Source organism: Carassius carassius, chromosome 35 (assembly GCF_963082965.1).
Source record: "Carassius carassius chromosome 35, fCarCar2.1, whole genome shotgun sequence".
NCBI lineage: Eukaryota > Metazoa > Chordata > Actinopteri > Cypriniformes > Cyprinidae > Carassius > Carassius carassius.
In genome coordinates, this window is record NC_081789.1 from 24,967,117 (window position 1) to 24,979,797 (window position 12,681).

The window sequence follows — 12,681 nt, forward strand, 5'->3', positions numbered from 1 at the left end:
ATGTCGGTTAGTAGATGTCTTAACATGTCAGAATTTGCTGATCTGAAGGCCAAAGTGAGAAGAAATTAGAAATGATGACAGAGACGCAATCTGATAAGAGACGGATAGAGAGAGAGAGAGAGAAACAGATGCGTAACTGTGAGTGTGAAACCAGAAACAACTACAGTCTGCGACGAGCTACAGGTAATATAAGCTTTCAGTCACTTTTCTTGTTTTTGATTAGCACCTCACATGCGTGAGTGTGTTTGCTTAAGTTTTCTTTGTAGTTTTTGTCAAGCAATTTGGTTTCATTTTTTCCCCCCCTCTGTGGTTTCTTTTGTAATATCTCATGTACTTTTCATACTTATTGAGGTCATAGCATTAAAATAAAAAAATCCCATTCTCAGTAGAAGGTGGGAGTTTAGTCGCATGTTAATTTAGTTTTATGGTCACAGACTTTTTGTAAACGGAAAATATTTGGTTTATTATTATATTGAATTATTAGACCAGAATCTGACAGTCATCTCAGTCGTCTAATAATGGCCTCAGATATGTTCTGTTCAATGACTTGTTTAATTTAGTATAATTGAACATTCACAGTGAAGTAATGTTGTGTGGAAGCTTCAAGAATAAACTTGACTTTTTATTGCAATCATAGTCACTATGCAAACTTCAGAAATTTTCAAATAAACATCACAATTCATATTCTGTTTGTGTGTGTGTGTTTGTGTATACACACACACACACATAAGATCTGTCAGTCTTTATTAATATATATTTGTTTATTTGTTACAGGGTAAAAGAGAACATGCATTGCTCTTTTTTTATCCTCACATTGGTTTGTTTCTCTCATAATTTGGTGAATTTTATAACTTGGGGTAAGATTTTTTATGCACTATTTTATTTAATTATATATGTATATACATAGCTGGGTAGATTACTTACAAATTGTAATCCATTACTGATTCCACATTACATGACAAAAAAACATAATCCATTACATTACACATTTCAGGTAACATTACCAGACTACTTTTAGATTACCTTTGATCTAACTTATTAAATTATATTGATTTAAAAAGAATAATCTTTTACCATATTGATAAAAAAAATGCAAAGAGTAAGAAAATATATTCCATTTGTTGCAATTAACAACATAAAGTGCATTAAACATTACATTATGTCAAGGTTTCTTCCCATATATGTATATATATATATATTTGCACTGCATTTATTGTGATGCATTACATGTCGCTTATAAAAATGTGTTCAGGTGAACAGTACGGTCTGGAGTGTCTCAGTGATTATTTATCCAGTATCACCTGCTCTCTGAACATCTCGGCTGAGTCTCTGGGCAATGAATCGTCCTACTGGCTTAATTTCAGCTCTTTTGAGTGAGAATACTGCACTGAATCACAAGCACACGTCAGTCAAATCATGAACATACTACCAAGCAGTTGTGTGCATGCTTGCTTGTGGTAAATGACTCTGCTTTTGTGTAGCGAATACTTTGACTGCACACTGAAGATGGGAGAACAGTCGTTACTGTGCGAGTTGGATTTATCACCGCATGTGACTTTCACCGATGTGGACAGCTACAGGATCTCCCTCCATTCCGGTTACCATGGCAACAACTTCTCCTTCGTTCTAGATGATGACTTCATGCCTAGTAAACACAGTAAGAGCAAGTAGCTACACGCATTTCAGAGGCACATGAGACCACAGCTCTGCCCACTGATGTTTGTGTGTGTGTGTGTGTGTGTGTGTGTGTGTGTGTGTGTGTGTGTGTGTGTGTGTGTGTGTGTGTGTGTGTGTGTGTGTGTTTGTGTGTGTTGTAGTTCGTCCATTCCCTCCGTCTGACCTGTCGATGCACTGGGAGAAAGACAGGGCTCTTTTCCAGTGGCAGAGCGGATATGATGCCTACAGAATCCTTGTATCTCACTTACAGTACCAGCTCAGCATTTACAGTCAACACAAGGTGTGCGCTCGCTTTAAAAGTATAGTCATTTTTAATATTTTTTATAGTGGATTCTAATGCTTATCAAGGCTGCATCTATTTGTTCAAAAATACAATTTTTTTTTTGGTGAAATATTATTGCAATATAAAATAAGAGTTTTCTATTTTAATATACTTTAAAATATAATTTATTCCTGTGATACGCAGCTGAATTTCCAGCATCATTACTCCAGTTTTCAGTGTCACATGATCCTTCAGAAATCATTCTAATATGCTAAATTATAATTAATATTGTAAGCATCTGTGCTGCTTAGTACTTTTTGGGAGCTGTGATACTTTTTTCAGGATTCTTTGACTAAATTATAAATTGTAATTGAAAAAAAAGAACAGTGTTTATTCAAAATAGAAAATTTTTTCACCAAAAAAAAAAAATTCTTGATTGTGTTACAATATAAACTACTATTCAAAAGTTTGGAGTCAGTACAATTTTTTTTTTTTTTTTAAATCAATACTTTTATTCAGCAAGGATCTGTTAAATGGATAAAATGAGTAGTAAAGACTTATATTGCTTGAAAATATTTCTATTTTGCGTAAATGCAGTTCTTTTTAACTTTTTATTTGTCAAAGAATCAAACTAAAAAGTATCACAGGTTCCAAAAAATATTAAGACGTACAAAAGTTCCAACAATTACAATAAATCAGTATATTAGAATGATTTTTGAAGGATCATGTGACACTGAAGACTGGAGTAATGATGCTGAAAATTCAGCGTTGATCACAGGAATATATTATATTTTAAAGTATATTTGTAATTCTTAAAACTTTTGTTATTGTTATTGTTGTTGTTCTTCTTCTTTTTTCATTTTTGGCTGAACTGTTTCTTTGAAATCAATGTGTAACCACTTTATTCAAATGTTCTTGGTCATGTGCACAATTCACAAATGCATGTTAGTATTTATAGTCATCAAGTTCTTTTTCTCACGCTGATTTGTTTTCTGATCTAATTTTGCTACATCTAAGTGTAAATACACAACCACACAAGTTTGTTCCTCTTTTGAAATTACTTATTAAAAATTAATAGACATATTTAAAACAGTTACATTTTGTTTTTCATTACAGAAGTGAAACAGGATGTGAACATCATTTCACATTGCCTTGCTTTATCAATGATGAGACTTTCTATTAAAGTGTTTGTTTTACACTGGGAGTAGCAATACGTAGTATGAGTAGCAGCCAGTTTCATGATCAAGTGTGTTTTGCACCTGTTGACCTCATTTGTCACTCATTTCTGAGGTTCTTCTTTAAAAGTGCTCTTAACTTACAGATGTTTGTGTTTCAGCTGTATGAGGTAGAAGCTGCTGACCAGAAGGTGTATGTGGAGGAGTCTAGATTTGAGCCTCAAACAAATTACACAGTGCGTGTGAGATCGCAGCCAGATCAAGAAGATTACGAAGGCATTTGGAGTCCGTGGTCCCCTGCGTTACACTGGAGATCTGGGGACCTCAACAGAACGTCCACTGATCAGTTCCCCCAAAGTCAGTTTACAGAACACTCAAACAACTGCAAAGAAACCGTTAATCTTACATACTGTGATTAACATTCATCTCCCTTTGTTTGTTTGAGAAGAAACTCCAGGAGGATCTTTCCACTTTGCCTGGTATCTACTGCTATTGCCGTTGCCACTGGTCCTTCTGTCCTGTATCCCATATTCTAGGTAAGAAACATTATCTGCAGCATCCTGAAATGTTCTGATTTTTTTGTCTGTAAATATATGACAGTATATTTGTGTTGTAGATGGAGGAAGAATGATTATATACCATCACCAGCCCCTTATTTCAGAGACTGGGATGTAGATGTTCAGGTAACTTCCAAAAAGCAAAGAAAAAACTGAATCATTATGCATGATTGTGCATGAAGTTTGGTTTATGAGTGTGTCACTGAATCATTCTCTCAACCAGGTTGTTTGAATATGCAGACTCATTCAAGAACGAAACAATCGAATCTTGTTATAAATGAATCACTGAATCATTCATTTTGTATTGGCATTGTTCAGAACAATTTCCATTGGCACAATATTGTGTGATAATATTTTATTCTTGTTTACTGAATTATTCTATGAGCTGTTGGTTTTTTCATTTTCTGATGTGCACAGGTTTCATTCTTTAAAGTTTTTGAAAAAGCACATAATTCAATAATATTAGTGATGCTTGACTTAATAAATTCAATTCACATTTATTTGTGTAGCGCTTTTTACGATACAAATCATTGCACAGCAACTTTAAAGAAAACTAAGTTTCTACAATATTTAGTAGTAGCTTATAAGTGGTGTCAGTTTATGTGCATATGACAGGAATTTTCAGAAAAATAAATACAAGATGTAGTCAACCAGACGATGAACTCTATTAAAGGCAATTATTATATGATGCAGTCACACTTGTAGCAATATTTGTTAGTTCTGTTTGTTGATTCAGGGTTAGCATCATCTGGGGTCCTCTGAGGGTCAGCATCATCTCTTCTCAGGTGTTCTGGATCCAGACTGAAGCTTATTTAAATCCAAGTTACAAAACAGAGAAACAAATAGAGACATAATCAGCATAGTGATTAAAATTGTAAAATTGTAAAAAAAAAATTAGTTTAACCCTAGCTAAAGAATAAGAATGCACATTTGATCAGATACAACTGCAGTCACAAATAATGAGATGCATTAATTGAGTGCTTGGCGAAAGAGATGCGTTTTTAATCTAGATTTAAACAGAGAGAGTGTGTCTGAACCCCGAACATTATCAGGAAGGCTATTCCAGAGTTTGGGAGCCAAATGTGAAAAAAGCTCTACCTCCTTTAGTGGACTTTGCTATCCTAGGAACTACCAAAAGTCCAGCGTTTTGTGACCTTAGGGTGCGTGATGGGTTGTGGTGGTATAAGGCTAGTTAGGTACGCAGGAGCTAAACCATTTAGGGCCTTATAGGTAAGTAATAATAATTTGTAACTGATACGGAACTGAATACAGTGCAGAGACTGTAGAATTGGGGTAATATGATCATATTTTCTTGACCTGGTAAGGATTCTAGCTGCTGCATTTTGGGCTACCTGTAGCTTGTTTATTGACGAAGCAGGACGACCACCTACAAGTGCATTACAATAGTCCAGTCTAGAGGTCATGAATGCATGAACTAGCTTTTCTGCATCAGAAACAGGTAACATGTTTCGTAGCTTGGAAATGTTTCTAAGTGTTTTTTTTTGTGTGTGACTTGGGAAATATGGTTTTCAAAAGACAAGTTGCTGTCTAATATAACACCCAGATTTTTGACTGTAGAGGAAGTAACAGTACATCCGTCTAGTTGCAAACTGTAGTCTACTAGATTCTGTATACTGTTTTGGTCCAATTAATATCTCTGTCAAATCCGAATTTAATAGGAGAAAATTATTGGTCATCCAATCTTTTAAATTTTTTACACACTCTGTTAGCTTAGATAATTTAGAAGTTGAATCTAGTCTCATTGAGATATATAGCTGAGTATCATCAGCATAACAGTGGAAGCTAATTCCGTGTTTTCTAATAATATTACCAAGAGGGAACATGTATACTGAAAATAGAAGGGGACCTAGGACAGATCCTTGTGGCACTCCATATTTTACTGGTGATAAATGAGATGACTTCCTATTTAAATAAACAAAATGGTAGCGTATGGACAGGTAGGATCTAAACCATCTTAGAGCCTGCCCTTGAATTCCTGTAGTGTATAGTTTTCGATCGCAGCACTAAAATCAAGTAAAACTAGCAATGAAATGCAGTCTTGGTCTGACAAAAGAAGCAGGTCATTTGTAATTTTAACAAGTGCCGTTTCTATGCTATGTGTGTGTGTTTTTGCATGAAGGAGCACAATTGAGCAAAAATTCAACAATTTTAGACCTAAATGGAAGACTTGAAATTGTCCTATAATTGGCCAGTTTCCTAGGATCTAGTTGTGGTTTCTTAATAAGAGGCTTAATAACCGCTAGCTTAAATTGTTTTGTGACGTGAGCTAAAGATAACGACGAGTTAATAATGTTGAGAAGCGGTTCTTCTACTACAGGTAACAACTCTTTCAGTCATGGGTACAGGATCTAATAAACATGTTGTTGGTTTAGATGCGGTGATAAGTTTATTTAGCTCTTCCTGTCCTATAGTTGTAAAGCACTGCAGTTTATCTTTGGGTGCGATGGATGAAACTGAAGTATTAGACGCTGTAGAATCTACATTTGTTATTGTATTTCTGATGTTATCTATTTTATCAGTGAAGAAATTCAATTAAGATGGCAAATTAATTAATAAATCAGTCAATAATACACAAACTCTAGCAAGTTTTTATCACTTCATTCCATAAATGAAGATGCATAAAAGGTCTTTTAGATTTATATCCCCAAAAATCTGTCAGGGCCAATGATATTGTTGTTAACTGTCTAAAAATGTAAATAAAATAAAACATAATACAAATATTAGATGAAAAAAGGAAATGAAATGAAGTACTAAAACTTCTACAATTAAAACTGAACACAATTACTAAAGCATTAATTTAAAAACGGAAAATTTTAAAATAAAACCTATTGCAAAACTTAATAAATACTATAATAGTTTATAAATAATGCTAAAATATCCCTAGTCTTGGCTTTTCATCACTGTCAAATGAGACAGAGAAAGATAACAGATGTGAGAATGATATCTGTGGTTGTGTGGTCTTATCAGATAAAAGATATCAAACATGTTTCTGACTTAGCAAACCCATTTGGGTATTTTGAAACCACAGTTAATTTAGAAAACAATTCTATAATTGTATTCTTAAATGCAGGCACACAGAAGAAACATGCTATTTTGTTTTTGTCAAATGAATGGCCATTTTGTGGGCATCTAAATTCTTGGGTCGGAGTGCACTTCCAGTAAAAACGCTTTCATATTTTAAAGTTAATAAACAATGAATAGAATCTTCATTCTTGCCCTGTTTGGCATTACTTTTGATAATTAGCTTAATGATGATTTCTAGTGTTAGAATTAAGAAGATCTAAAGATTTGCATGCATGGGTGCAAACAGTTGTTCTCGGTTCTGACCAAAACAAACTATCATTCTACTAATACATGACTGCTTATAGTCTGATTGTGTTTGTATTTTCAGATCCGCTCAGTGCTGTCAGGTAAGATGAGAGATATAATGAAGGGGGAGGAGTCTCTCCAGATTGACATTCTGACAGAGAGCACAGACACGCCCCTTCAACCCACCAGTTTAGACTATGAGAATTTGGGAGAGCTCGACGAGCATGAGTCTCCCAGCATGCCGCAGTCTCCTGTGGGTTCAGAGGTCGACTCAGGCTGTTGGATTCGCGATTTTGTTACAACCGAGAGAGGAAGCATCACATGCAGTGAGGACTACTGCACACTTTCCAGTTCACACACTTATGCAGTCTAACATGTGCATGCAAGCTACTGTTCAAAAGTTTGGGGTCAATAAGATTTTTTTTAGAAAATTTCTTTATGCACCAAGGACACTAACATTAAATTAATCAGAAATTACATTGCAGGCATTAATGTTAAAATATTTAAAAGAAACTACCTATTCAACAAAGTCTGAAAGAAATATGAAGCAGAACAACTGTTTTCAGCTTTGATAAAAGTAAGAAATGTTTCTTGGGCAGCAAATCATCATATTAGAATGATTTCTGAAGGATCATGTGACACTGAAGACTGGAGGAATGATGCTGAAAATTCAGCTTTGATTACAGAAATAAATTATATTTAAAAAAGGTTTTTAATTTCTAATATCTCACATTAAATGAAGCCTCAAAATCATTTAAAATCTTACCAACCCCTTTTTGAGTGGTAGTGTACATGTGGCACAAGTTTGGAAACTAGACTAAATTTAAACAGTAATGAATGTATTTAAAAAAATTACGTATTAGGTAATGTGCTTATATACTACATGTGCTTTTGCTCTTTGCACAAAAGCATAAATATCAATGTATTCACACATGCTTACCTGTTTTTATTTTAATAAACAAATCCTGCTAAATAGCTGAATCATAGCAGTTTATTTAACACAAATTACATAAATCAAGTATGCTTTTTTTTTTTGTAAATATGTTTAAATGATCATTAACGCTATGTAAATAAAAATGCAATAGGTATGATTTCTGATACATCAACTCAGTAAACATCCATACCAAAGATGACTTTGGCACTTATATCTCACCCTTTTTCTGTTTTTAGATAGTCATGAGCATTAACTCGCTGTGCCAAGTTTAAACACCCCTCCATCAAGCTGTTTTTAAACAACGCATCTGATATATATGAAACACATCTGCTCAGGATACACTCACACACACACACACACACACACACACACACACACTCACACACACACTCACACACACACACTCACAGTCTGCAGATGCATATTGTAGAAAGAGCTTTATTAAACATACAGACACAATCAGTGTGAACACAGGACACATGTTCCCATCAAACAAACAAGAACCCATGTACAGCATGTTTAAGAGAATTGGATTCTGGTTCTGCTGCTCACAGGAACATTTTTTCTGGACTTTATTTGAAGAATCAGCATTAGACAATCCTAGACAGATCTAAGACCACACGGATGGTCAAATACAAACACGTCCAATGGAGAAGAAACTGGTCCTAGATCAGCATTCTGGGGGGAAACTTCACCATGAGGCACTGTCCGACACACGTAACGTAATAAACCAACCTAAACCAGAGCCACACGGGACACACGCACTCGCTCACTCACTCACTCAAGGGAAAACGAAGCCTCACGAACATATTAAAATTACGAGTGTATGCAAGCACACACACACAGACAGACACACCAAATGAATAAAGAGCTAAAATCCCAACAGTCCGTTTTTGATTGAAGACTGAAGTTGTGTATGTGATTTCGTACGAGCCGGTTTGAAATGCAACAAGGTACTGAATCGTTGACTGCGTTTTAAAGGGAACGGACAGCAAATTAATTAAAAGGGAAGAGGAGGAGTGTGGAAGAGTGTGATTTTTTTTGTGGTGGAGGGGAAGGGGTCAGGGTCGATGGCACAGACGTCATGTTTTTAAGTCCTTTTAGTCCCGATGAGAAGATAGCAGGAGTATTTACATATTCCCTCTTTCCATTCATCCATCCCTCCGTCTCGCTTACGACGGGGAGAATTTTTTGGCCTGTGCACGAACTCTCTTCTCGTACTCCACTCTATTCTGACTGTAAACACAAACAGACAGAGCGATCAATACAAGAAACATCTAACTTTCAGTGTCATGAAACTAGTGAGCTGCCTACCTAGGGAACAATAGACACATAGGTGTGTTTTCAAAGTGAAGGATGTTCCAGACACTAGGCAGCAAAATAATGCTTCCCTATGAATCTAAAACAGATCTGCACTCATCCTTTGTGTATTAGGCAAACCCAGAATGCACTGCAATGGTATGCGTGCTAATACTCAGTTAAGTATGAATAAAAAATGTTTCTATTATAATAAGATTTGAGTTCATTTCCTCCACATTTTAAAAACAATGCTTTGGTAAATCAATTACGTCATAGATCTAAAAGTATATCATAATTGTCTTTTTATCTCATAATTACTTCTTAGTACTTAATCTCCCAAAGATAATCGAGAGTCCTAATTATGACATATTAAAATTGACAGTCAATTATGAGTCATAATTATGAGATAAAAAGAAAAAAGGCCAAAATTATGAGATGATAATCCACAATCATGACACAGTGATAATTTAGATTAAAAAACAAAATTATGATTCAAGTCAAAATTGAGTCAATTTTGAGACTGATATAATAACTAAAAATTATTATATAAAAAGACCAAATTTTGACATACTAATAATCCATAATTATGAGATAAAAAATTCAAAGGTAATAGTCAAAATGATGATATAAAAAGTAAAAAATATAATTAAAAAGCCAAAAGTGACAGTCATAATTAAGACCAAGTCAAAATGTAATTAAATAGCATAATTATGACACAAGATAATTATAAACAAAAGAGAGGGGAAAAAAAAAATCAATGACCTTTTTTTTTTTTTTATTAAATTTGACTTTTTCGCATAATTTTGACTTTTTAATCTCTGCCGAGTTCTACTTTCAAAGCAAAGTAGACAAAAAAAGATGAAATTATGAGGGACAAAAAGCCACATTTATGATATTTAACCAACATAATATTTTTCATATCAACTCAAGTGGTGGAAATGGGTTTAATATTCTATTTCTTTGTTATGGAATCCCAACATTTTTATGTGCAACCATATTGTTATTTTAGCAACATCCTAACCTGCACTTCCTTGTGTGCATTTCTCATACAGCTGACATTATGAGTGCTATTTCTGTGATAAGGCTGTGAGAAGCGTTTCAAATTAACCACTTGTGAAGTTCTATTTTAAGTTGCTCACTAAAATTTGGAAGTAAACACCACTTATGTTCTATAACTCATACCAGTATATAGTGTACGCCTCCGCCTGAGCAGGATCCTGTATGTTCGGTTCATTTAGCAGCTCCTGAATCCCTAACAGGATCTGAAGGAAGAAAAAAACGGCAAGATGAGCTTTAATAAAAGAGCACTGTAGAACTTGAAGCACTAGAATAGAAACGACTAGACTTTTAAATGGACCTGTTTAATGGTAATGGCAGGTCTCCAGTCTTTATCCTCCTCTAGGATGGAAAGACACACCGTTCCTGATGGATACACATTCGGATGGAACAGCGGAGGCTCAAATTTACCTTCGGAAAAGAAGCAAGCATTTGTGGGCTGTGATCCAGGAAGCAAGGACTGGACATGTTTGTGTAAAACTCACATTTTGGGGGTGATGAGGGGTAGTCATCTTTAAACAGCATCCTTAACTTGAACAGACCTCCTTCCCATGGAGTCTAGAGAGAGATGGAGAGATGTCACATGATGCTACAGCTGAATAATCGAATTAAAGCTTAAAGGAACAGTCTTACCCCCTTCTTTCCTGGAATAGCACATTCCCAGTTCATAAGATTCATTGTACCGTCAGGGTTTTTCGTAGGCACAGCAACAAAGCCCTGAGCACCAGAGGATACAATGCATATGTATTACAGGGTTCTCAATTTTATTTTGTAGTATATATCCAGAAGAGAACAGGTGTGCACGGGATTTAACTGATTGTTGTGTGGACTGCAAGTCAGTTTATTAACAGCATACAAGGGTTACTCACGAATGGATGGTCTTTCCGCCATGCTTTGCGCTCTTGTGCAAGTCGACTCAGAGCAATGCCAGACATGACCACTGAACCTATGGAGAAATGCACATTTATCTGAGTATATGCTGAACAAATAAACGAGAACGCTAATGCAATATATTCACAAACTGGAATATTTGTAGTTCTTATAAAATATTTATAATAAAATAAAATATTTATTAATATATATATCTGTAGATCATTTATATTTATATTACCCATCTCATATATTTCTGTCTGTGACAGATGCACATGAGAAAAGTTCGAAGGATTTTTAATCTAAAAGTGTTTTTTTTTTGCATGCCAAAACTCTTTTTAGCAGCCAGGCAAAATTAGTATTCAAATATATATATATATATATATATATATATATATATATATATATATATATATATATATATATATATATATATATATATATATATATATCAATAGGAAAACTTTAAAAAACATTTTGGTGAATATAAAATCATGCAAGTTATAGTTCATCATGAGTTAATAATTTAATTATTCTAATATGGTAGCTTCAGGGTAAACTTTATTGCAAGTTATTCATTTTTGACTGGAAACATAACAGGGATAACTAATTATGGATTAGCATTGCCAAAAAAGATAAAGTAAAATTAAGTAAAATAATAATAATAGATAAGTTGTGAGAAAAGCGAGGCTGTTTCAGTCCAATGCAATAACAATAACTAGCATTTCAGGTAAAAATAAATAAATAATATTAACTTAATTTATATACTTTATGTGGTTATCATAATCCAGATTTCTTGAATGTTATCAAATCCATAGCATGACATAATGAAGACTTGACGTCACACTATGCAATTAATCAAATTTGCATTACACCACAATAAAAACTGAGGTCGTTAACTTCCTTTTACGAGGATATAATAAAGTTTGTCAACAACAGATTATGATGTATTATAGATTATGTGATAGTATTAAATGCACAAGCTTGATTATGGCGTCATATCTCAGGTTTTTAAGTCCTCTTAATAAGTTCGTCCTACACTATGACATGATGGAATTTTAATTCCACGTTATGACTCCATAATCAAGGAAGGTTTGGACTTATCACTATGACATCATAAAATCGAGTGCTGGAACGCGGTTCATGAGCGCGCGGGACAAAGAAACTCGACTTCCTTTGACGCGAGCGCGCGTTCACACAGCAACCGTTCCAAACAAAACCGACGCGAGCGTCTACCGGCCGCCAAAACACAATAACACATCGACCGTACTGACAGAACCGCCTTACCTCGATTATCCCAGTGTTATCCGACTTATGGGCCCGCGTATTCGAATCGTCTTTGACTCGGAACCAAACCTGTGAAGTTTCCCTCCCGAAAACACATTCGGTTCTGAAGCAGTCTAATCAGGACCCCGCGGCACGACGCGCAGATCGCCTGAAGGGAAAAGTCTGTGTCGGTCGAGTCAACGCGAATGCTGTCCGTTCAACAGACAGATTTGTTTAAGTATTTTTTACCTTTGC

General features: G+C 34.8%; 2 protein-coding genes across 3 annotated transcripts; one reads left to right on the forward strand and one right to left on the reverse strand.

Moving 5' to 3' along the window:
- LOC132116331 (interleukin-9 receptor-like) lies at positions 1-8,013 on the forward strand. Of its 2 annotated transcripts, XM_059525125.1 has the most exons (9): positions 1-183; positions 775-857; positions 1,253-1,373; positions 1,482-1,657; positions 1,818-1,957; positions 3,276-3,471; positions 3,563-3,650; positions 3,731-3,797; positions 7,084-8,013. In XM_059525125.1, the coding sequence occupies exons 2-9, from the start codon at positions 788-790 to the stop codon at positions 7,372-7,374; spliced, it is 1,149 nt and encodes a 382-aa protein (XP_059381108.1). In that variant the 5' UTR covers positions 1-183; positions 775-787; the 3' UTR covers positions 7,375-8,013. The 2 variants fall into 2 exon arrangements, with proteins under 2 accessions (XP_059381108.1, XP_059381109.1); XM_059525126.1 differs by lacking the exon at positions 1-183 and having other exon boundaries at positions 776-857; positions 1,253-1,404.
- A 342-nt stretch (positions 8,014-8,355) lies between these two features.
- LOC132116332 (SUMO-conjugating enzyme UBC9-B-like) lies at positions 8,356-12,638 on the reverse strand. The gene is made up of 7 exons (XM_059525127.1): positions 12,448-12,638; positions 11,160-11,236; positions 10,924-11,007; positions 10,776-10,848; positions 10,592-10,701; positions 10,417-10,496; positions 8,356-9,171 (listed from the first exon to the last, which is right to left on the reverse strand). Exons 2-7 carry the CDS (start codon positions 11,223-11,225, stop codon positions 9,108-9,110), a joined length of 477 nt encoding a protein of 158 aa, XP_059381110.1. The 5' UTR covers positions 11,226-11,236; positions 12,448-12,638; the 3' UTR covers positions 8,356-9,107.
- Positions 12,639-12,681: the final 43 nt, after the last annotated feature.